This window comes from Carex rostrata, chromosome 15, assembly GCF_964058835.1.
Source record: "Carex rostrata chromosome 15, lpCarRost1.2, whole genome shotgun sequence".
Classification (NCBI taxonomy): Eukaryota; Viridiplantae; Streptophyta; class Magnoliopsida; order Poales; family Cyperaceae; genus Carex; species Carex rostrata.
The window spans coordinates 9,117,973-9,143,756 of NC_135932.1; the positions used below are offsets into that span (position 1 = coordinate 9,117,973).

Consider the following 25,784-nt stretch of genomic DNA (forward strand, 5'->3'; position numbering starts at 1 on the left):
ATCAAGTTAGCACATAAACATGATAACCTGTGCATAACGAACAATCTTAAGCTAACATTGAAATCAAGATAAACCATAGTATAGTGGTACAGACAACAGTGAGTACAGGTACCGACAGAAATTATGCCTACACGATTTCTAATACAATCCCTGACAGGAGCAACAGTACAACACATAATATGAGGGAGAGTAGCGATTCATGAAGGTGAGGGTCAAGTCGGGGTGGAGAGGGTGGGGTCGGAGGAGAAGAGAAGTGGCGCGGAGGAGCTAGGGTTTTCCTCTGGCGGAGTGGCGAGAAAGAGAGTGGAGGGGCTTAAAGGAAGAGGGAGCGGCGAGAAAGAAAGTGGAGGAGAAAGAAATGTCGTGAGAAATAACGGAGCAATTAAAAAGACTATTCTATCCCTAAACAACTTAAAAATGGAGACATCCGATTAAAGGTCAGGATTTAATTAAAATTAATTACTGTACTACAGCCAAAACAATTTTGCTGCACTGTAGACATCCCCAAATTCTAATAACTTGTTCAAGCCCCTGATACGCAAATATTAGAATTAGCTCAGTTCTCTGAGGAGATGGAGAAAGCAAAAGAAAGCACCTCAGAGACAACACTGAGCCACTCAGCCATCCCCTTTTATCATCAAAGTTCAAGAAGCCTCCAAAGAACAAATATGCATTTGCGTCTGCTATGATGGCTTCTATTGCTTCACTTCTTGCTGGATACAATAAGAAAAGTCGATCAATATTTCTCTATGGAATCTATTTCATCATCCCCTTTGATAAGTAACAAGAACGAACTAAAACATGTACAAAAAGAATCATTACCCACCTGTTAAAAAATAACAAGGGAATATAGTTTATGGTGTTGTTTCTGTGATGTTGTGAGAATTTCAAATATTAATCCCAATTTTTTCTATCAATAAAAATTCGGTAGCTTTTGTCTACTATGTTAGATCTTAGATGCCATGATGAAGTCGAAAATATAATAAAATAAAATAAAATAAAAAAAACGATCCACCGGTCTAATCCGGTTCGTTTGGGTTCAGGTCATACTGATTTTTTAGATTGCGATTATAAAAGTTTTTGTCAGGTAATGGCCGAATAAAATTTGGTGTTTTGTTGTTTGTTTGATACAAAAATGTAGATCTAAAACTTAATTAATTATTTGCCATGTGACAGGACACTTGACGGTATCTCAGTTCGTACAATCTGACAACGATAGCTCTACCAACTACATAATATAACGCCTACGGCTACGGACAAGTTGTCAAAAAAAACCACATAATATTATCAGATGAAAAAAATCTAGATAAAACTATGACCGTTCGGGTCACCTGCTCCCGGCCAAAACATGATCTTTTGACGCTTGTTCTTTAGTTATATAGCTTTGCTAAATAACTTATCTTTTTTTACTATCATATTATGGCTGCCAAAGTTATGTTACACGGAGGAAAAATAAAAATTTAGGAGAGCCAAAGTTAAGTTATATCTATATTATTTTAATATTGGAATCCGCTATCTGGAACTTTTTTTTTCAGAAATCATAAATAAAAAAAAAGATTTTATTTCTAGCATAAATTTGATTATTTATTTCTAGCATTTGTAGTTACATAATAACATATTTGTCTATATCAAATCCTATTAAGCGTTCACATTTTATAAATATAATCATTATTAAGAGTTAATTTCATAAAAGAAATAAATCAAAACCACTCGTTTTAGTACCATGAACTTCAATTTGCCAGAATTATTTGAAGCAATGAATGAAATCACAAGTTTATTAAGCGAAATTTAATTACAAAGAGATTCAATACTGTTACACCCAGTTTGTTTTTCCTTTCAATACATTTCAATTTGAAAAGTAACAAAATACAAACTTTATAGGGTATTAACTATCCAATTGAACAAGATTATGAAACTTTCTTCTCCTTCAATTTCATCTTTAGCCCCTACTCTCCAGGGGCGGAGCCAGACATTTACCGAATGGGGGTCAAACACATACTAAAAAAAAAAAAATCAATAACATAACTATATTTTACACAAAATGTTCTAAAATAATAGATGTATCCCAAGATTTTACACAAGTTATTCTTTTTTGAAATAGAATGGGGGTCAATAGTATAAAAATTCACAAAAAATATGGGGTCAAAGTTCATGTACATGTAGCATTTTCATATAATTTATAGAACAAACTATATTTTTTCACTAGTTTTTGAAAAAAAAATGGGGGTCAATTGACCCCCATTCTATTGAAGTATCCGCCTCTGCTACTCTCTATCCGAATATATTAATTGTCACTTGTCAGTAGTTTCGGTTCAAAAAGCTTTGAGAGAACAACTTTTATATCGCTAAATCATCACTCTGTACTCACTGCGCTTGTTGGAGTGAAATTAGCATTGGCCTCCAATTCCGAATATATATGATTGCCTCCATACAACATGCTGGATACAACATGCAGGGGCGGATTCAGGATTTTTGTCAGGAGGACAAAAAATATCGAATTGGATTTAAATTCATTAAATAATTGAATACTCGATAAAAAAAAAAAAAACAATGCTTTAACTTGTATTTTCTAATACTCTGATTTGTAATTTCGAATAGCCTGACTTATAATTCTAATTACCAATTATAATTCAAAAAAATTATTTTGATTTAACACTAAATTTAATTTGAATTAGAAATCAAACATTCAGAGAGGACAAAAAAATTTCAGAAAGGACAAAGTCAATCGGAACCGATAGATCACCACTAAAACTCAAAATTCAGAAAGAACAGCTACCCCTTAAAACCATGTAGGTCCGCCCCCGACAACATGATGTCATATCAGCAGGAAAAAACAAAAACAAGAAATACATATAACATGACTTAGGGATCTCACCAAGGGATTGAGTCTCAGGCTAGCTAGTGATTAGTCAATTTCTTCCTAACTCCGAGGAGAGATGGAGAAAGCAGAAAGCTCAGGTGATATCATATTGACTCATCCTCTGCTCAAATCAGACCAGAAGAGGCCTTTAAAGAGTAAATATGCTGTTGCCTCTGCCATAATAGCTTCCATGGCTTCTCTCCTTTTGGGATATAGTAAGGAGCTTCTTAATTTGAGACCTTTTTTTCATTTTTTTTCTTATTGTTTCTTCTTTGAGGAATAGGGAAAAAAAATACAAAATTGTAATTAAGGATATTGTTCAGTAGCTTTTGCTCTACAGCTTGCATTAGGATTTTCACAAAGTATCAATTACATGCAAAAATCATATTCATGTAAATGAGTTCATGACAATTATGGAAATAAATCTGCTGTTATTCAGATCCCAACCATTCAATTTTTTTCATGTGCGAATCTCAACGTAACAGGTTTCTGTTATTCCTGTATAATAACAGCAGATTTATTTCCGTTATGTGTTGCAAAACCAGAAAAAGACAGAAGTTCATGAAAAAAAATGACAATTACAAAAGCTACTTTCAGAAGTTAGCACAATTAGGCATTGCAATTTTTCCTGTTTCAGCAAGTGTAATTAAACTCTGTATATATATATTTATGTTTAGACATAGGTGTGATGAGTGGTGCACAGATCTTCATAAAAGACGACCTTAAAATGACCGACACCGAGATTGAGATTCTGACGGGGATCATGAACGTCTACTCCCTTGCCGGCTCTCTGACCGCCGGTTGGACCTCAGACCGCTTTGGTCGCCGCAAGACTCTCACGTTAACCGCTGTCATATATTTTGTGGGTCCAGTCATCATATGTTTCTCTCATAACTACTTCTGGCTTATGGTCGGCCGGTTCGTCACAGGTATTGTCTTTTCCTTTTACAAGGAATGGAGAATAGCGGCTATTCTAACTATTCCGAATAGCAAAAATATTGTTTGGATGCACATTGCTATTCCGAATAGCCCATATTCTAGAATAACTTCTATTCTTGACAAGGTTTGTCTGAAAGCCTGAAACTGATAGAACATGTTGGCATATTACATATACCTTCATGAGTAGAACTAGGGTGCTCTTAAGCTCACCAAACTGTTTGGTGAGCTTGACTCTAAAACCCATCAAATTAATTTCAAATGACGAATCTGAACCGTTGAAACCCGCCTACCTTATGTGTGATGCGTCTACATGTGAAATTTTTAAACATTTGAATTAATTTAGTATAAAGTCAAGTGGTCAAAAAACGTTCAAAAAATGAATGCACTAAAATTAATTTATTAACCTTCTAATTTTGACCGATTGACTTTATACTAAACTAATTCAAATCTTTAAAAATTTCACATGTAGACGCATCACACGTAAGATAGGCGGGTTCTAACGGTTCGGATTCGTCATTTGAAATCGATTTGATGGGTTTTAGAGTCAAGCTCACCAAACACTTTGGTGAGCTTAAGAACACCCTAGTTCTACTCTACCTTCATTATTACTTTAAACTCTTTCAACTCATATGGAAGTAGCTGAAACCAGTTTTCAATGCTTGTTAGAACAGGGAACTGCTAGTAATTTAGTTCAGATTATTAGGAAACAGTAGTGGGGAAATAAGAGTGCGTATCCTCTGAGATATCTCAACTTTTGCGTGACCGTGTACGGTGCCTATTCGGGGAGAGCGCAGGGAACCAATATTGTTTGTGCTTTGAGATTTGTGCTGAACGTATTTGAACGGTTGAGATTTTTCCAAAAAAATACTTAAAGTTTGAGATATATCAGAGGATGCAAATTCGAAAAATAATCTGGAGTAGAACTAGGGTGCTCTTAAGCTTACCAAAGTTTTGGTGAGCTTAACTCTAAAACTCATCAAATCAATTTCAAATGACGAATTCGAACCGTTGAAACCCATATGAATTTAGTTTAATTATCCGATCCGATATTCATATAAATATTCGATATTATACTAATATAATTCTTTACAATTAATTAATATAAAAATATATATTAATAACTATCGAAATACAATCATATATAGTATTTTTAAGAAACAAATATTTATTTAAGTAGTAAGCTATACTAGAAAAGATACCGAAATATTTTTCCTTTACTATTTGAATGCAAAACAAAAAGCAAGTAATAAGAAAAATATTGGACAGAGAAAAATGAAAAGAAGAATTGGAAGGATCTGATTTAATCACATAGATTATTTTGATTCCATTAAAAATGGGGATATGGAACGAAAAAATTCATAATATCATATCATAGATTAATAACTATGAAAAGAAAATCATCATCTTCAATATTTTAAATTCTAAAAATTATCTCTTCTTTAATATTTTACTTTTAAAAAATTATCTCTTTTCCTGAATTCTAAAAATTATTACCGACGAAATTAAAAATTTAAATCTTTTCAAATGATTTTGACATGTACTTGACCTGGCTCCGAATTCAGATCGGACTCGATAATTCATAAACAAATTATGAATATCTTTCTATCCGGAACCAAAATATTGAACCGGAAATGTTCACTACCTAATTCAATATCCGAATTCGAATCCGATCCGGATTGAAAATAATAAGAACATTCAAACACTACATACAAACCGACCCCGTAGCATCTCGATTTGAGAGAGAGAAACGCGCGCACGGGTGAATTCGTATATAATAATATAACATAAATTTTGAGTTTACATCCGGATAGTCCGACCTGTTTTTGCACGAATATTGAAGTATCATGTGCATTCCACGCGGGCCCGATTAGTCCGGATTCTCATGAAATTCGTTTTGGTGGTGGTGGGTCTCTGGTGCACCTCCATGTAATGTAGAATGGTGTGCTTAGTGTGACAATGCAAGCCGCGTAGGTGGTGAATCCTCATGGTTGATAGAGGTGTTTTGAACCTTTTGGTGAATTCTCTACATATATAGCAGCATGTAGTGCAAAGATCACAAAACTTTTCTTCGAAGGTTTTTTGAGGTCTGCGTTTTCTTGGTAAACACTAAACAAGATGTTGCATCCGTGGTATTCTTGTCAATCTATTGGTTCCAAACATGTAATGCATTATTATTTTTATTGAAAACTCAAGATTAATTTCTTCTGTTTGGCAATTTCCTTTTCAGGTATTGGCATCGGTTATTCAGTCATAGTCACAGTATACATATCTGAGATCTCACCAGTAAGCATGCGCGGATTGCTTACTGGTGTAGCAGAATTAGCTGTTAACATCGGCATCCTCCTTGCATACATTTCCAATTTCATGTTAGCCGATCTCTCAGTGCATCTCAGCTGGCGGCTGATGTTTGCATTGGGAACCGTGCCCGCAGTACTTCTTGGGTTTGGTACTTTCGCCATGCCAGAGTCTCCCCGGTGGCTTGTCATGAAAGGGCAACTTGGGAAAGCTCAAGAGGTACATTGAGTAAAATTATTAATTATTCCTTTGTCAGTATCAACTTTACCAGTAACTGGAACAAATCAAGGATTATAATGCCCTTATACCATTAAAATATCAGTTGGCCCAGAAAATATGAACTACTGGCTTCTATCCGCTATCAACCATACATTCATTGTGTTAAAGCATTACATTTCAATTTGGATTGATTATTGTGATACCCTTTTTGTGAATTTTTCCGTTCTTCAACGAACATTTTTACGAATCGATTTTATGCTAATGTGTTTTGTTACTGTGAAAACAGCAAGTGATTTTATTAACAAATGGACTAATCTCGGGAATCACAGGTGCTCGTTCATTTATCAGGCTCACTCGAGGACGCAAAAACCCAACTGGAGGAAATAAAAGAATCTGCCGGTATACCGAAAGATGACACTGCAGAAGTTGTACCAGTACCAAAACAGAGCCATGACAAAAGTGTGTGGAAAGAACTAATCATGAAACCAACTCCATCTGTGTGCCGTATTCTGATCACAGTTCTTGCCATTCAATTTTTCCAGCAAGCTAGCGGTATTGACACTGTTGTTCTATACAGCCCAAGAGTATTTGAAAAGGCTGGCATGAGATCAAACTCCGATTTGTTAGGTGCAACAATGGCCGTTGGATTGATAAAAACCATATTAATTCCTGTATCCATGATATTGTCAGACCGAGTTGGGAGGCGCTCGTTACTTGTAATTAGCACGGCCGGTATGGCAGCTTCACTTGTTATACTGGGTTTAGGTTTACAGATCGTGGATGGTTTTGTAACAAACCAAACATGGATGGCCGTGGTCTGTATCATGGCAGTGTTAGCTTATGTCAGCTTTTTCTCCGTAGGCATCGGGCCACTTGCCATGACCTATAGTTCTGAGATAATGCCCCTAAAGTTGAGATCACAAGGGGTGGCATTAGGGATGGCCATGAATAGAACCGTCTGTGGTGTTGTTACCATGACTTTCATATCTCTGTATGAAGCCATTACCATTGCCGGAAGCTTCTATCTCTATGCTGGTATCGCTGGTATGGCAACTGTTTTTGTGTACTTCTGTTTGCCAGAAACCAAAGGAAGAAGTTTGGAGGAAATTGAGGAGTTATTTAGAAAGAGAGAAAAGGAAACAGAGTGTGATGGAAAGAGTCTACAGGTTGCTGTTTGAATCAACAAAATTATGTAAAAAACACTGCCATTTATTTAATTGTAAAATTATGGTGATTTTTCAATATGGATAATTTTGGGGCAGGGAAAAGCATACCGTAATTTTAGTAGATTTATTTAATCTGTATCGGAACTATTCGACTTCATTTTGTAATACAATCTATTCTATTACATTGGTTACAAAGTACTTCCAATTAGTTAAGCCTGGTACCTGAGAGCAAGGAGCCTGAGTTTGATTATAAACCGTTTAATCAGCTCCAGCGACACCCTTAAAACAACACCCTCACACACATGCGTACGTGCATATGGACACATAAAAAGAAAAATTTAGTTCAAAACATTTTTTATCTCGGTTTTATTACATAACATTCACATTTAAGTTGCACTCAACAGAAGCATGCTTAGGATGCCAGAAAACCATTACACTACATGCCTACCGTATAGGATGTATTGCCCCTGCCCTTGTTGGGGCCATAGAGGCGAAAGAGGTTAAAAGCTGAGAGAAAAGAGATGGTAACCATGCTTAGGCTCGCTAGAAATGAGCTCACAAGACCCTCTCCTACTTGGTTACAAAATTTCCTGTAGAGGTTGCATATCTTCATCCATTGCATCTCTGGCTGTCCGAACTCACCCAACACGGCCGATTGCATAGCAGCTGCTACAGCTGCAAGGAGCAAATATGCCATCACCTACAGTGTAAAAAATGAAATTAAATGCATAATTTAAGTAAGTCCATAATACAAGGTACAACAGTAGGGACTTGATTTTTGGCATCTGTTAGTGCAATTGGAAATTAGGATTGCAGTGTCGGACTCAGACCTCGGTTCTGGAACAATTATATCTTATATAAAAGTGGCTTCCTTGATTAGTTTCGTTCTTCATTACTGTTAATTTTGATTGTGTTTAATTGGGGGTTCCTGTATGGATTAGGGTTCATTGATGGTTTAAAACAAATTTGGGCAAATTGATTCAAGATCCTCTATAGCGCATAAATGTGTTGTGCAGCCCTAAGCTGTCCGATCTCCTCATGATTCGTGCCAAGGGCTGAGCAACACACGCGCGCGCACTGCATTGCAGAGGATATCAACTTGTGTTGTTAGACATAAGTACATAACTCTGGTATGGAAGTCAGGTGATCAATAAAAGTATTAAAAGCTCAATGAATTTATGCCACTGAAGTCATCTGCCTACAGCGCCTACATTCAATGAGCAATCAATATCACAACATTAAAGGCTAAACAGGGGAAGACTTAGTCATCTTAGAATCTTAGAACTGGAGGGTACCATATACTAAAGAAAGGAATGTTTTTTGTTTTTCAATATACTCCCATTTTTATTTCTAATTTTCATAATTTCATGCTAATTTGTGGGCCTCTTTGATTATGAATAAGTTTCAAATGTCATAGTCCAAATTATTCTCCATCTTTACTGTTAGATGTTAGACACACTGATACAGAATTATCACGCTGCACATGGCGCCTATTATCATTTTCTTGTACTTTGACATTATTTTTTTAAAATTGTCAGAAAATATTTAAGTAGCTAAGACCAACTAATTAGTGAGAAAATTGACATGTTACCTGATCACAAGAGAAGATAGCCCAGGCCAAGGTTTTGTTGAACAAAACACTGCCTCTAGTCATGGCAACTAAACACCTTACCCCTTGTATCAGGCTGTATCCAGAGGCTATACCATTTGTTATCACTAGAAACCTACATCCAACCACTAATCTATCAGAAATGCAAGCTTGAATTGGGAATTCAGATAATGATGTCAGAAATTAAGTAATCTGAAAAGCTTGGTGGTTTACCCCAGAATAGAACTCCAAATGTCTGAAGTAGGATATTATATAACAACCTTGTTAAAGGAGGTTGTTGTACAACTTAAATTATCTTGGCATATAAGAAGGGACAAATTTTTATAGGTTGGGTACAAACTGCACCTATCACGTCTGTATTGTACTAAGACAATAGAAAATTTTAAATGATGGTTTTGCTAGAGACCAAGTTATTTAAGGTCCACCAACCTCATAATTTAGTTAACAAAGACAAACCTTTTTTTCTGTACACAGGTGAAGCTTGAGTAAGGAATTAGCTTACGCAATAACAAAAATTGTAAAACAGAACAATGCCACTATAAAATGATAAAAAAAAAAAAAAATCAAATGGGCAATTTGCAATTTCTTGTGTACTGCAAAACCTCAAAAATCCTCTATTGCCCGCAATAGTTGGTCCACCGTTTTAAAATATATATAACGGTTTCAATATATGTTGATTTGCGGAAGTATTAAATATTTGGAAAATACTAAATAGAGATAAAGCAAAGTTCAACCAAAAAATAACACTGATTTAAGGCACCACAAAATAAACCAATAAAAATGAGTCCCCATATTGCAAAACTTTACATAACATTCTAAATCTATAGTTTGCTAGACCTATCAAAACTGTTATACTTTATTGAAGAAAAGGGCGATATATCAGAAAAAAAAATGTATACTGACCCAAAAGGATATTATCATGGAAAAATAAAATAAAGGTATTATCTGATATTGTAAGAAGGTACTGTTTTTTTTCATTTTTTGTGCTTTGGGTTCAAAAAGCTATTTCAATAGTAAAATGATTTTTTAAGCCCATGTTCAGCATCACATCTTCCTGTGACAACGTGGTATATAACCAAGAAGAGAAAAAGGTAAAAGCTTTCTATTTTTTTTTTTAAAAAGAAAGAACTTTTGTTTTTTTGTACAGTAAAACAAAAAGAAAGCATAATGTAAAGTAAAACAGTTGAAGGCTTAAGCAGCTAGCTTACACAAGTGCTTTCATGTCAGTGTACTTGGCCTTCTTCTCCAAGGAGAAGATCATTCTAACCTGGGTATCGGTACCAATCAAGGCACAAGTAATTACACACAGACCACACATAGCCAGCCTTAATACCACCTCTCCTATCTTAACTCTTCTCTCCAGTGCCTTCATCCTCCCTCCCAAGCTGTAAACTGGTACATCCCCAAAACTCATTGAACCAATAACTATATATATATATAGTCTATTAAAGTGGGATTGAAATTGAAGTGAGGTAGAGTGACTGGGTGAGAAATGAAAGAGGGAAGGTGGTGCTTCTTTTTATATATGAAAGGGATTGAGACAGCGAGAAGACGAGACTGGTACTGAACTTAATTTAATGGCAACGGAGCATTAAATTTAGCATAGAAAGGAGTAAAGCCATAAAGATAGGAACCCGTATCCTCTCAGGTATTGCACAATTATTGCTGAGGATCACTTACTTTACGGTTTGAGATTAAATCTCAACCGGCTTGGAATTCGGGTCACTTTAGGGGCCCCATTTTTGGGCTTTGAGATTCGTGCCAAGTTAAAAATTACGGTTCAGATCTAGTAATTGTAAAAGATTCCCTTATCAGGTATTGGAGAGGATGTGAATTCTAAAGGTAGGGCCTATCTACACACAAAAAAGAAGAAGGAGAATTTCATATATACCTCTCAAAAACGGTGAAATTACATATTTATCATCCAAATTTATGTAATTACATATTTACCATCTAAAAATCTAATAACTCACATATTTACTCAATTAATAAAAAAATGAGATTAATTAAGTTTAATGTTATATAAAAAAAAGGTTTATTTAGTCTCTCCCCCTTCCTCTTCTGCGCATATATTTGCCTCCCGCTTTTTTTTGACGTAACTTTCCTTTTCCTGCTGAAATTCTCTCCTCATCTCGTCTCTCCCGCTGAAATTCGGAGAGAAGAAGGCAACAGACTCAAAGATTACGATTTCAGCTCCAGCTTAATCGTTTAAAAATAATGTAACCACTCCATCTTTTCCAATATAACAACTCTAACTGAATTTGATGTTAATAATTCTTTTGTTACTGGCTCAGTTTGGAGTGTATGTTTTTAATCTATTATATTGGGTATAAAGGGGAACATATCTAAGAAAAAAATACAGGGAGTTAAGTTAATCCTTGATTAATTATAGTTTTAAGAATATTAAACACAATTAATCTGAATTTTGGATATATTACTAAAGTTATATTGGATAAATGTGTGAGTCATTAGATTTTTAAATGACGTAATTATAGAAATTTGGATGATAAATACGTAATTTCATAGTTTTTGAGGGATATATATGAAATTCTCCCAAAAAAAAAAAAGCATTTATGGAGGTGTTACTTGTCTTAAGGGTTCCATACTTTCAGTGACGCTTTAATTTGGGGGATTGAGAGTCCCCAAAATTGGGTTTTACTTTTACACCCTTTAAAGAATCAATATCTAATTCTACATATAAAGTTGTACATATAAAGAATCAAAATCTTGCTTTACACCCTTTACACCCTGTTTGGATGGAGAGTAGAGCAAGGGAGGAAATAAAAAGAAAATAAAATTTTCTGTCAAATCGTGTTTGGTTGATAAAATTATATCGAAGATGAAGGTTACAAAAGGTGAAAGGTTTAATCTTGTATTATTGTAATCAATAGAATCGGTTTCCATTCCAATTTGTTGTGTAACAGATGAAAAGAAATTTTGTTGCAAATATTTTTAGGAAAATTAACACAAATGTCCAACCCTATATCTTATCTATATAATTTTCATACGATTTTTTTGTCACAATCCTACAACAGTCACCGAATTTCTCATTAGTCTTCTAAATTTTAATCAATCAAACAAGAAATAAGACGGAAGTGAGAGTTAAATTTATTTTTCCTAATTAATTATTCAAACACAGTAATTAAATATGTTAATATTCCTTTCTATTCCATTCCATTCCCTTCTATTCTTCACCTCCTCTTTCTTTCTCTACTCTCCATCCAAACAGGGTGTTAAAGAATCAAAATTGTACATATAAAAAAATAACATAGATCATATCCAGTGATTTTATTTTTTATTTTTATCTTTACAATTATAAGAAACAATTATAAAATCCTACTTTTTACAATTCTTTATTGAAGCTATAACATCTAAAATTAAAATTTGTACTATGTAAAACTTTATACATGGAAATGCAAGGTTCTTGCAACTTTTTTTTCACAGTGAATAAAAGTAATAGAATTGGTATTAATATTTGTGTGGGTTCACCTTATTCAATATATAAATGACTATATTGTATTATCATTCATAAAATTTAGTACATTTTTTTATTGTATTTAATAGTCACTATCTCAATTAAAAAATTCAATTATTTCTCCAACATATTTTTTTTTTCTCCACACGAAACTCAAATATAATCCTAATAGAGTAGGGTTCCAATGCCTCATGCCTTCCATACCTCATCATACTCATATCTTCATTTTCAAAGTCTAAATTATCGATCCAAACCGTTCAACATGATATCCATACTAAAATATGGTTGGGGATGAAATTTTACAATTTTTGGAAATTTTTTACTATTTTTTAAGATGGATAGAAAATTATTGTTTTTTCAACGGTCCAAAAATAATGATTTTGTACGTATCTTCAAAAATAGTAAAAAAATCCAAAAATTATAAAATTTCATCCCATGCATATTTTAGTATAAATATCATATTGAGCGGTTCGAATCAACAATTTAAACTTTAAAAACGAAGATATAAAATATGAGGTATGAAAAAAAGAGGTATTGGATCCCTCCTCATCCTAATATTTGCTGAATTCAGTAATTTGAAATTCTATTATACTTTAATCATTGTGATCTACACTTAGTAAAAATGTATCTTCTTAATTCACACTCTCCTGATATAAACTTGTACTAATTGTTCAAATATAAATAAATGTATTTGCTTAGGGCATGGAAAATAAATTATTTTTTTAATAATTATACAATAAATAAATACTTATAATTACTTTTTCACCATAAAAATAGAAGGTAAGTAGAGACTATTCTTTCCATTCATTCACTCTTCAAAAAATCTGTACTCATGCCTTACATCAAACGATTATAAGTTTTCTTAAGTTTTCAACTTTTTGCTAGATTTATTAACCCGACTATGACGAGTCTAGCTAGTATGATATCAGTGTCATTTCAGTCTATATAATATCAACTCTAAAACCTATCGAATCGACTTCAAATGATGAATCCAAACCGTTCAAACCAATCTATTTCATTAGTTGCGCGTTTACATACCAAATTTATAATGTTTCAAATTTATTTAGTATGAAGTCAAGCAGTCAAATGTGTGAGTTTTAAAGTTAATTTTAATGCATTCAATTTTCAACATTTTTGATCGCTTTATTTGATACTAAAATAACTAGAAAATATACAAATTTTGCATGTAAATGCATCACTAGTAAATCGGTTTGAATGGTTTGAATTAGTCGTTTAAAGTCTATCAAATCAATTTTGTAGTTAGTGTCATATGACACCGATGTCATACTAACCGGACTCGACTATAACATGCAGTGGCTTTTAACCAAAAATAAATTCATACATCAAAGAAGATAAAGGAAGGACTCTTCAGTAAATTGAGCATTTTGTAAGAGTTTATACGGAATTCGCTTCTTCATTTGAGAAATAATAACATATAAAAATAATAAAATTGAGGCAGGGTCGGCCCTGGTGTTGGACAGCCAGGGCGACCGCTCCGGGTCCCAAGATTTATGGGGCTCCAAAAGAAACAAAAATATTTTGCATATATTTAAAAATAATAATCTGTATATATTAAAAATAAATAAAATATTAGGGCCCAAACTTGGAATATTCAAAGGGTTCAAACTTTTCTATAAATAGATATGATCTATTTACAAATCAATAAAAAAATTGTGTATATCACTATTGTAAATAATGGTATGCGCTTGTCGAACGAACGAGATACTGTCAAGCAATTAATCGGTATGCGGCCGATTAATCAAAATTATGCAGACAGTAATGTATTTTCATTAAAATTATGTGTATATATTCATAATTATTTAAAAAATAATTTATTTAACTCATCAAACTTATCAAATAAACTTAATTTAACTTAGTTCTATTATTATAACATGAAACTACGCTTAACAATACACACGCACTTTACATGTGTAAGTAATACATTTATTTAATTAAAAAATAAATTCGAGAATTAAGCATTTTCAAACACTAACAATATATTATTTGAAAGACATGAAACATTCCAACATAAAATCACTAAAGTTAGTTTGTAATAACAACTTAATTTAATATATGAACATGATGTACTAATTGAAAAAATTACATCAGTAAGTAAGAAAAATATATGGTATATATATATTAGAGGAATTAATCAATTAATTCAAAATAAGTAAGAAGAAAAAACATATATAAAAAAATTGAATGTATAGCCAAGCACAAATAAAATTGCAATACATGTTTATGAAACTTATTATCACACAATTACAAAAAAAAACAATGTAAAAATAAATAATCACTGGAATAAACGAAAATAAATGGGAATAAATGGAAAAAAAAAACGGACGATCAAATGAGAATAAACTAAATAATTGGGAATAATCGAGAATAATTGACCAATTAATCGGAAAAATTAACTAATAGACCTTCGATAAGTATATTCATAACTGTTTGACAGTCATTAACAATTAAACATGCATATAATAGGCCATTAAGCTCCTTTTTTACAACACGGGTATATACAAAGAGTTCAAAAATTTCTTCCACCCCGGATTCCAAAATCTTCGGGACCGATCCTGAATTGAGGAAAGATGATTCCGGTAGAAAATTAGAAATTGTGACACTTGTGCATATGCAGCATGGCCGCAACCATTTGTTAAAAGCCGGGACACGTGGCACCCGGACCGTTAGAGCATCTCCATTCCTTAATTACTAAATTTGAATTTATCTGTAACATTTAAAATTTCAAGTAACTTTAAAAATTGAAAAGTAACATTTCTAAAAGCAAAATTGAAAAGTTTGTGATATACAAAACTTCTCCTCTTATCTTAACGCAGCTAAAAAGAGATGGATCTAATCATTGCGCATGGCATATTTTATTTTATTAAAAAAGAGAGAGAGAGAGAGAGAGAGAGAGAGAGAGAGAGAGAGAGGAAAACACTGGATAGACTGAGCGTGGATCAAATGTAGTAGCTTAGTATGAACTCCGTGACAAAACATGAGTCGTGAAAAGTGATTAGAGAGGTTTTGTTGTTGTTCATAGTCGGTAGGTCTTTGCTAGTGGAAACAAAAGGAGACAGACATCATTTTACCCCACACGCAAAATGGAGACATCATTTGCTTTGGTGGCCAAAATTTGTTTGGTGGCGACTGCCGACTGCCGAGTGCCTGCTGCCTAGTGGAGGAGGATAGTGCTGGACAAGATTTAATTTCATCTTTTTCTGCCTTCACCTCTCCTTTGCCCACAACAATATGCCTCCATTTGTAATAGACCAAAAGCAGTGTTTTAATATTCGGTTTATATTCGGTATGCGGAAAGTCATCGCATACTGCATATACGATATGCGGCTGCATATACAGATTTTTATACGTATTTTAAATGAGAATTCATATATATATATAAATAAGTATATGATAATAGAGGAGGGATCGGATGACACCCTTTTTTGGTGACATCGGATAACATCATGGATTTTCAAAGTTTTCAAAGTCCAAACAGTCGATCCAAACCGTTCAATATAATGAATATGTTAAAATGTGCTTGCAGATCAAATTTTACATTTTTTGGAATTTTTTTACTATTTATTAAGTATTTAACAAAATTGCTATATTCATACTGTTGAATTTTTGTACCCATCTTAATAAATAGTAAAAAAATTCAGAAAAATGTAAAATTTGATCTGCAAGCACATTTTAACATATCCATCAAATTGAACGGTTTTGATCAACTATTTGAACTTTGAAAATGCACGGCGTCATCCAATGTCACCAAAAAAGAGTGTCATCCAATTCCTCATGATGATAATATGTGATATAAATCACTGTTAATATACTATAAACCGGTAATATGCTATAAACCACATATTCGGACCGAATATAAATTTTCTATTCGAATTGCAAGTGAATATGAATATTTGGCCGAATAGACCGAATAGATCAAATATTACTACACTGGATAAAAAAAAAAAAAAAACATCACACGAGATTAAAGGACATGAAATTGAGGCAATGGAAGTATCCTGTTTGTGTGACTGGAGAGCTATTGGTTAAAACGTGACGTCACCAAAACATCACCTTGATTTCCGCGAGATTGGTTCAAATAATTTAATGGTTAAAAGTTAAAACTCTATTTTTTTTTTTAAACTTGGTAGTAGCTATCAAGATTCGTGTGGAAAAATTAAGTTCTCGACTTTTGGGTATAACAACTCTATAATATTTTTCTAGCCAATTGTGCTACCTTCCATTTCTCTAAAAGTTAAAACTCTATTAAAGAGACACATTTGGTGACATAGTGTGAGCCTTTGAAAGATGAAAATTTATCTAGCTTAATTAAATGAGGTTTTAAATGGGGCATTAAGTCGAGCATACATCTTGATTCATGGTAGGACATGCCGTAAGTAACGTGGAACAATTTAATCATGCAAATAAAGTAAAAAAGAGAGAGAGAGAGAAATTAATAGGTTAAGCCTTGAGTCTTAGTTGCCAAACCACAGCAATTGACATCAAAACATATTGAAATAAAAAATAAAATAGAAGCGCACTCTCTCATTTAGATACACTATATTAAAAATATAGCGCAATGTAATTATTTGGTCAACTGTCAAAAGTAAATAAAACTGAATCATTTAATTTTTTTAATTGTTGGATTGACTATTTTTGTTTTCAAAAATGACAAATTTCATATATTGTTTATTTGTGTGATTGAAAACACATACAAACAAACAATAGATATATTGTTTATTTTGAGTAAAAGAAAACGTCCCTTAAAATCTTGTTTCTTAGTTTTGCTTTTGTTTGGAAGATGAGAGTTCAGTAGCTTCAGTTTGATAAACACAAAAAAGCTTACAGTGTAGTAAGTGTAGTAATATTCTGTCGGTCGAATATTTCTATTCGTAGTAATCCGAATAGAAAATCTACATTTGGTCCGAATATGTGATTTAGAGCATATTATTGGTTTGAAGTATATTAACAGTGATAAAAATATCGATTTAGAGTATATTAACAATAGTTTATACCACATATTACCGGTTTAGAGTATATTAACAGTTATAAAATTATCAGTTTAAAGTATATTAACAGTAATTTATACCACATATTACTGTATACTTGTTTATATATATATGAATTCTCATTTAAAGTTTGCATAAAAATCTGCATATACTGTGACTTTCCACATCCCATATAAATTGAATATTAAAACACTACAAGTTTGTATGGTCCCGCCAGATGTCCTTTATCATGTAAATCAATACCTTGAAATGCGTGATGGAAAGACTTCCAAGCATTGCAAATTTGAAAACGTGTACTCGTCCAGGTTGTGGGTTCCTTTTGGGACTCGGTCTCGCAACGATAAGGTACCTTTAGGCTTTATCGGTTGATCACTTATCCTCACTTCAGTTTACATTTGAGGGAAGTTGAGTATTTGACTGGATTTTATCTTTATTTTTGTTCCCAATGCTCTTTCAATAAGAAAAATACAAGACGGCAAGGGAAAGCCAGTTTTTAGATACAATGAATAATGACAACAGCAGTATTTTTTTTTATTTTGACATTAGTCTTGAGGCACACACACTCTAAATCCTGCTAGCCAGAATCAAACCTAAAAACTCTCACATGGAGGCATATGCCTTAGCCACTGTGCTACACAGTGCTTGGCGACAATAGCAGTACTACTGTTGTAGCAAAGGTAGTAAAAACATGAACAGAAATTCAATTGTGTTCGATTTGATTAGTAATATAAATCTAGCATGGAGATTCAGCAAGTGGTTTTGTTTGATCCTATTTAATTGGCTGAAGCATTTGGGGCGGATCTAAGGCTTAGCCAAAAGTGAGTAAACCACTTTTAACTTTTTATATATTCTGATCCTCTTAATAAATAACAAATATTTAATTATAACCTAATAGTTAAAGTCCAATTTTATATCTGAGAGAACTTGAGTTCAAATTGCACTCATCACATATTATGCATTTTAATTTTTAACCACCCCAATTAAAATTTTCTAGTTCCGCCCCTGCTAATCAACTCTTAAATGGCCAAGTTGCCTTGGAAGTTCAAATACATCAAAAGATGACATATGACCAAAAATGTAAAAATGTAAGAAACACTATTTTGGTGCTTGCTGATGCCCCGATTCTGCACTCCTTCATACTCTACTGATGTTAACGATTTAGTTGCATAACATACTGTTGTAAATCTTAACTCACATAACATATAATCAAACATTCAAAACTAAAGTTATGATCTCAAATGAGGCATCTTTGCCTTTTCAACAGTGTACAACTGAAACATCTAGGCTATACATAACAAATAGACGCAGCATATTTTGAACCAAAGAACTAATCAGCACAACTGTTTAGCCAAACATTTTACAACATAGAAGTAACCCGTCAAACTTACAACATCAGTTAACCTCTACAGCGCATAATTAATACATACTATTTCAACTGAGACCCGTCAGACTTGGTTGTGGAAATGCTCCTGACATTCTTCAACAAATCCTGAATCTTGGACAGCATGAGCATCTGTGAGTGGTCCCCGGCACTGCTTGCGGTACCACCAGTAGGGGCAACTACTGGAGGTGTTCCTGAGGAGCCAGATGGGCCCTTCTGGCCATCCTGAAGCTTGATTTTCTCAATGAGGTATTGCTTCTCAGCCTCAGCTTCCTCAAGGCGACGTTTCAGATACAAGCTTGCATAGTCCTGCTCTGCCTTTTCTGATTTTGCCATTGCTATGCTCTGGAGTCTCTCTGCCTCCTGCAATTATGAAGGTGTTGAAAAAGATACATTCATCCGCTATAGACCAAGAGGCACACTTGACCACAATTAATTAGATCAAGTTCACAGTTCAAACCAAAGCTGCTGAAGTCTGAATTATTTATTGACGGCGTGTAAAACTATACAGGCATCAGCCTACAATGTGGTTAAATGTGGTATGTTGGAAAACACACCATAATCTAAATTTTGGTTGAATTACATGATTTTCCCTATTTACTTGTGCTTGAAAGCTTTATCTCAGCATTCAGGTCTAGCTAAACACAACCCCTCTCCCTCTAAAACCGGAGGTTAAAAGAAAAGAGAGAACAAAACAGACAGTAGTTTGAAAACAACAGAAGCACCCTTAAAGTAATTTAAGGTCAGTGCAAAAAATTAACATCCCATAATCTCAGTTCAATCTCTTCATTACCTAGGAAATTCAACTGTCTTCAGTTTTTTCTCTTTTTTTAATCTCAGCATAAATATTGGCCTCTCAAACATCTAAGTAAAAGAAAAACCAAAGCTTTGTACTGGACGAGCGAAACACCAGTCAGGTGCTGTACCGCCTTAACACCAAACATCCAAAGGTACATAATAAACAACATCACACCAAATCCCCAAGTTTACCTGACGAGCCTCATTGGCCTTGAGCTGGAACATCTCAGCCTCAGCCTGCTTAAGGCGGACAATACTCTCAAGCTCCTCAACTTGCAGGTGCTGGCGCTGACGGTCAGCCTGCAGTTGCGCCACCTCACGCGTCTTCTCCTCCATCTCCCGTTCGCATGCCTCCACTGCCATGCGGGCCCGCTTGTACGCCCGCAACTTCTCCTCCCCAACTGTCTCCATCTTTCGCACTGCCTCCTGTACCACCTCCGCTATCTTGCTGCACGCTTCCTGAGGTGTTATTAGACGACCTCCATCTTCCCCGTCCCCTCCCTTTAATGGAGACTCAATCTCCAGCTCTGCGAAACAAAGATTGTAGATAACTTTAGTGAAGGAAGGCTAAAAGGGTACCACTCAGCATTTCTCATGTTGAATCAAAGCACTCTTTGAACAACATGAACTGTGAAATTTATCAGAGAACCCATGAACCAAGCTGAAGAATGACCGTGCTATAATAAGATATATTAAGACGATTTTATTTTAGTTGCTGAAAACCTATGTTTTTTCATTTTCCTTTTTGTTTGCTTGTATATGTAATCTTAACTAATGACTATTCATTTGCAGTAGATTTACTTAATACAGCAACAATGCCAATCTTTCAATTGATTGCTCTTTCTTTTCTTTTTCAAGAAAAGCTGTCTATATTGAACAGGAAAAAACATAAACAGTGGAATCAGATGATACGATTGGATGAGCCAATTAAGAGGTGGTTTCCATTAACCTTTATTTGGCAATTCAATCTCCATTTCTCTTATTTTGTTTTTTCTTTTGCTTGACTAATACTAGTCTCGAGATTAAATTCTATGCACAAATAACAAAAATTCTTGGGTAACAGATGCAGATAGGTGTTACTACAACTAGAGCCAGATATTGGGTGGTCCAAACCAACCGTGTACTTGTTATCTGGCACTGGTTTCCAACGTAGTCCTTCATGAGGTCGATAAAAAAAAAAAACAATCAAATAGACGTAAATACTTCTCCAATCCCATTCAAATTAAACCAATAAAAGGTTGCAAGCAAACCACCAAGAATACCTTGGAGACACTGTAACAGCATCCGACAAGCCACTGTCTCGGCCACTCCGCTCCTCATCTGCTCTATCAAATTCCCGCACTTAAAAAACAGCTTCCTCCCTCTTGGATCCTCACTCATACGAAAGATCTTGCAAACAAAATCAAGTTCCTTGATCAGAGCATCCCGGTCCCACCCAGGGGCACACTGTTGGAATACATCCCTAACCCAGCCAAGCAGCTCTGATGCACGCTGGCAAGCTTGGCAACGAAAAAGCATCTCAGCTTGGCCCAGGCCGGACTTGACCTGGCCAGGCCCAATCTGGTTCACACGGATGGCACAATCAGTGTGGGTCCAGTGTGAGCAGAAGTCACACCCAATCCAGCGGCATGTGTTCACCTCAAAATCAAATTTGTTGCAGATCACACACATGCACAGGTTGCAAAACCCTTTCCTAGTTGTGCATGTTTCACACCTGCATGCAGATAAGATAATATAGTCATTTGAATCGTTACCAGTGATCATATCTCTGGCCAACTATACAAAATACATGAATCCCAACTAATCTCATTAGTGTATGTAACTGTTGAAGTATAACTGTCGGAGCGTGCCATAATTTGACTCGCACATATTTAAGATTAAAACAAATAAGAATTCGCTGCTTAGAAATCAAGTCTTGAAAATTCAATAGGCAGACTGAAACAAGAGAGCACTACGTGACACCGCCATTGGTTTAGAAACAGTTAACTTATTATCAACACAGGCACAAAACAGCTGAACCAGGATCTACATTCTCCAAACATCTCAACAATTCTAACTTCTACATGACACCGATATTGGTTTAGAAACAGTTAACTTATTATCAACACAGGCACAAAACAGCTGAACCAGGATCTCCATTCTCCAACCATCTCAACAATCTAACTTATCTACTCTTCAGAATGGATATAGCCTTTTATATTTCATATTTTTAGTAAAAATCAGAAGGTAAAAATAGCAATATTAGTTTGAATGTAAGACTGACCGGCACTCCTCTGCAGGGAGAGGGCTCTGGCATGCAATATTCCTGCACCTCTTGTAAAAGAAGATCTCCACAAGCCGGTTTGGGGGTATAGTCACACTGCGGTGCAAAAATGCCTGGATGCCGGTCTTGATTGCTACAAGCACCTCAAGCTGGACCCGGTGTGCCATGGAAAGCGCACTAGCTGTCAGGTCAACCCTGGACTGCACCAGCTTCTGCAGGCCCATAAACTCCTCGATCTGGTGGGACCCGCCTGTGCCCTCAAGGATTACTCTTAGTTCATTCTTCAGATCTTCTAAAAGCTCCTCTGACATCACCTTCATGCGCTCTGCTATTAAATCGACCCTATCCCGTGCAACCTCACGCAGGGACAGCCGATCAGTAGTCGAGATTCGTCGGATCACCTGAAATTAAGGTTTCAAATAGATCAGAATCAGGTGTGGACTTGCACAAATCGAATTTGCACCACTAAGATCTTGGACATCCAAATGCAGAAAAAAGGATAGAAACTTGAGATTATTCCCTGAGAGCTTGTTCGGTACCATCAGTAAGGATGGAACTAAATTTCATTTAGAAAACTTCATCAATTTGAATACCTCCCAATACCACTAACTACTTAGTTCGGTGCATTTGTTCCTTATCAAATTATGATTTTATAGGCATCTGGGGGCCTTATAGAAATCATTCTCAAGTCATTGCTCCTTTGGTTTTACACAAAAGTGTGTCCTATACAATGATTTAATTGTGTAAAATTATATTGCACAGAAAATATATCTGCACGTGCAATTAACTGGTATATCCCAGAGGTATGCAGATATGAGGCGCTAATAGGTCCACAATCAAAGTTCTTTAAGCATGAAAATCTTATGCTTATCTAGTTATTACCAAAATAAAATCTCCCTAGTACTAAAAAAATAGTGCATGGTCAAAAGCTTATACAGGAATTAAAATTTTGGGCAAATATACAACAGTAAGAACTTTCTGTAGATATGAAAAAGAGAAAAAGCAACTTTACCTGTAACTCAGGTGCCACAACACCACCTCCATTCATAACCACGACCTCCTTCTCCTTCTCAGCTTTCTTTGGAAGGGAGTTGCTATGATTCGTGGTCTCAACTGGCCAGGTATCACGTGAACTGGCACTCTCGGTAGCTGAGTCATGGCCCATGTCCGAGTTCGACCCTGGCTCCTGCATTTCAGGTGACCCGACAGCCTCTGACGAGGCAAGAGAGAGTGACGTGTGGAGCCCAGAGGACCTTGGGTGGAGCTGACGAGGAGGGAGCATGGCTGGCGGTGGCTGGTTGTTGAAATTAGCGCCTGAAGACATTCCCATTCGGAGAATATACCTACCCCTGCAATCAAAGATCTTCTAGTTACTAACTACAAATGGTTATTTGTTTTCTTTCATTTTCCCCTGAATAAAGTAAAAGGATCCATCAAATCATCACTCACTGTTACCTTAAATAACCTGAAAAATCCTAATCTTCTTAGCCCCAATTCATTGACCCTAAATAACCTGAAAATTCCCAATCATCGGCCCGAATTACCTCAATATGCGCCAATTACAACCGAGAAATACAATCACACATTCATCGCATCTCTCGAACTATAAATATACAAAGAGAGCAGTTGTGAAGGGAAGATGGACCTTGAACTGACCTGATCTAGAGATCAGTCGCCGTAGCAACAGATCGGGGTTTCGGCAGGAAAATATCAGCGGCGATGAGCTAGGGTTTCCACGGAGGAGAAAAGCTTCTCTCTGTCTCTCCCAGCCTGCTCTAGGTTCTAGCCCTTAGGCTGCGCGACAGTTTTGGCTTTCTTTCGGTGAAAAAGAGAAAAAGGAGGAGAAAGGAGACGCTGATATTTTTCCGCGTAAAAAGTAACTGACATCGTGGTCCCACTCAATGTTAATGTATGAGTATGACCGTTATACGAGTGAATTAGGATACGAAGTGCTTTAAATTGTTGGGTGTAGACATCTTGCCACAGGACATTAGTAATAGTACCAGTACGCGGACGCAGTCAACGCACGGAAGACTAGCACGAACCTCGAAAGCAAGCTCGCTAGTAGGAGACGGCTATCAGATGACTCCGGGTTCTCTGTGGCAATATCGCTAGAGAGATCTGAATATAAAACCCTGAAAGAGTCAAAGTCTTTCAAAAAAAGAGTTTGTGATGTTGGCACTCGCGACGTATATTATCCAGAAAATATGCCATAGAAAATCGGACATGCTAGATTTATTACATCCCAAATTCCCAATTCTTACCAACCTCAGCAGTGCTAACATTGAGTTCGTATAAGCCCAGGTACCTGAGGTACAATTTAAAAGAAGTAACGATCCAGATTAATTCTATCCAGTTTAATACTGTAGAGGGGTTGCTTTGTGATTTGCGCCAAGCTAAAAGAACGGTCCAGATTTTAGGCTAGTACCTCAGGTACCTGGGGTGATACGGATTCGTTAACATTATCATTTACTGTTTTGACCCTGTTCGCACTAGTCTTAGTTAGACCCCCAATTAAAAAAGAACGACTAAATAAAAACATGATTAACGCTCCAATTGACAAACAGCTGGTCAGTTGGGAGTTGGGACGTTCTTGTCTTTTAAATCAAAATTATATTAAACTTAACCGCGAGCGCTAATTGCGCATTGACCTCGGGGATTCAATTGGGCCCCGCAAATACAGAAGGACGACTTAGATGAGTTCGCATCGTCTGCAACCCAGGAATAGCAGCTATTTCTAGCGAGTTATTCTTTGTTTTTCACGTTTAGATGAAAAAAAAAAACTATTCTCAACACAAGAAATAGCTCGGGTTAGCTGCTATTCCGCTATTCCTTAGAAATGTTGGGTTAGTAGCTATTCCGAAATGTCGGGTTAGCAGCTATTTCGAGCTATTCTTTGTTTTATAAATATTATATAGTTGAATAACTTACTTCAGATATTTATAAAAAAATAGTTATCTCTTGAAAAATTATTTTATTTTACAAGTAACTTGGAAATTTTGTAAGCAGCAGCTTTTCTTTTTAACTTCACATGTGAACTCGGGCAATACAAAAAATCAGGCACGAAGGTAAATTTTCTCTTTCTTTTCTCATATTCAATTCAATTATGTTTACCAATTTAAAGGTAATATAAAAGAGTATATATGTGTAAATAATAAATTTAATGAATAAAAGGAGATAAAAAAATAATGTAATTTTTTTAATGTAGTTATTGAATATTAAAATGTTTCCATGGAAAAATTAGTTATTTTAAAATTAAGTTTACATGGTTACACTAACTTATTATTATTACTACTACTACTATTATTTATTTATTTCTCTTCGGGTTTTTTTTTTCTTTTTTCTTGTGTGTAGTGGTGAAATTGAGAGAGAGTGTGTTTTATAAATGAGTTTGGCTATGTTACGTTACAAAATTTTTACAATTAATTTTTAATGATTTAAAAACAAGAATCGAAAATCGTGCTAACAAAATGGAAGTTTAAACCTTAATTAAGGTTCCTCTAAATAAGTAAATTAAGTATGAATCGAAACCGCGTCGAAATTTCGAAGTTCTGAACCTTTATAGGTCCAGTGCGTCCGCACTGGTGGAGAGTGCGGATGGTTGATCCGCACTCGCTCCAATTTCCTTGTTAATTATGTTCTGAATCATGCCAGTGCGTCCGCACTGAGGTTGAGTGCGTCCGCACTGATGAATTTTGTATTGGCTGAATTTTTCTGAATCTGACTAAGAAATTGTTACACTTAGGGGCACCTCTAATTGCTCAAAAACTGAA

The 25,784-nt window shown here is 35.1% G+C and overlaps 3 protein-coding genes across 4 annotated transcripts; 1 reads left to right on the plus strand and 2 right to left on the minus strand.

The window, feature by feature from the left end:
* Window positions 1-2,814: 2,814 nt before the first annotated feature.
* Window positions 2,815-7,679, plus strand: LOC144565910 (polyol transporter 5-like). Its single transcript, XM_078315752.1, has 4 exons — window positions 2,815-3,075; window positions 3,538-3,789; window positions 6,027-6,313; window positions 6,643-7,679. Exons 1-4 carry the CDS (start codon window positions 2,937-2,939, stop codon window positions 7,489-7,491), a joined length of 1,527 nt encoding a protein of 508 aa, XP_078171878.1. The 5' UTR covers window positions 2,815-2,936; the 3' UTR covers window positions 7,492-7,679.
* A 137-nt stretch (window positions 7,680-7,816) lies between these two features.
* On the minus strand, window positions 7,817-10,719 carry LOC144565912 (CASP-like protein 2B1). The gene is made up of 3 exons (XM_078315754.1): window positions 10,297-10,719; window positions 9,071-9,203; window positions 7,817-8,179 (listed from the first exon to the last, which is right to left on the minus strand). The coding sequence occupies exons 1-3, from the start codon at window positions 10,500-10,502 to the stop codon at window positions 7,916-7,918; spliced, it is 603 nt and encodes a 200-aa protein (XP_078171880.1). The 5' UTR covers window positions 10,503-10,719; the 3' UTR covers window positions 7,817-7,915.
* An 8,053-nt stretch (window positions 10,720-18,772) lies between these two features.
* On the minus strand, window positions 18,773-23,937 carry LOC144566540 (OBERON-like protein). Of its 2 annotated transcripts, none has more exons than XM_078316576.1 (6): window positions 23,668-23,937; window positions 23,024-23,360; window positions 22,012-22,412; window positions 21,011-21,462; window positions 19,941-20,275; window positions 18,773-19,313 (listed from the first exon to the last, which is right to left on the minus strand). In XM_078316576.1, exons 2-6 carry the CDS (start codon window positions 23,339-23,341, stop codon window positions 18,996-18,998), a joined length of 1,824 nt encoding a protein of 607 aa, XP_078172702.1. In that variant the 5' UTR covers window positions 23,342-23,360; window positions 23,668-23,937; the 3' UTR covers window positions 18,773-18,995. The 2 variants fall into 2 exon arrangements, with proteins under 2 accessions (XP_078172702.1, XP_078172703.1); XM_078316577.1 differs by having other exon boundaries at window positions 23,657-23,853.
* Between the last annotated feature and the right edge of the window lie 1,847 nt (window positions 23,938-25,784).

Excerpts from the sequence above, each read along its gene's own strand:
- LOC144565910 (XM_078315752.1), top strand. The coding sequence starts at position 2,937 with ATGGAGAAAGCAGAAAGCTCAGGTGATATCATATTGACTCATCCTCTG. Across the intron at positions 3,076-3,537 it reads TTCTCTCCTTTTGGGATATA|ACATAGGTGTGATGAGTGGT; the intron begins GTAAGGAGCTTC and ends ATTTATGTTTAG. Across the intron at positions 3,790-6,026 it reads GGTCGGCCGGTTCGTCACAG|GTATTGGCATCGGTTATTCA; the intron begins GTATTGTCTTTT and ends TTTCCTTTTCAG.
- LOC144565912 (XM_078315754.1), bottom strand. The coding sequence starts at position 10,502 with ATGAGTTTTGGGGATGTACCAGTTTACAGCTTGGGAGGGAGGATGAAG. Across the intron at positions 9,204-10,296 it reads ACTGACATGAAAGCACTTGT|GTTTCTAGTGATAACAAATG; the intron begins GTAAGCTAGCTG and ends GGTTGGATGTAG. Across the intron at positions 8,180-9,070 it reads CTATCTTCTCTTGTGATCAG|GTGATGGCATATTTGCTCCT; the intron begins GTAACATGTCAA and ends TTTACACTGTAG.
- LOC144566540 (XM_078316576.1), bottom strand. The coding sequence starts at position 23,341 with ATGGGAATGTCTTCAGGCGCTAATTTCAACAACCAGCCACCGCCAGCC. Across the intron at positions 22,413-23,023 it reads TTGTGGCACCTGAGTTACAG|GTGATCCGACGAATCTCGAC; the intron begins GTAAAGTTGCTT and ends CCTTAATTTCAG. Across the intron at positions 21,463-22,011 it reads CTCCCTGCAGAGGAGTGCCG|GTGTGAAACATGCACAACTA; the intron begins GTCAGTCTTACA and ends ATCTGCATGCAG.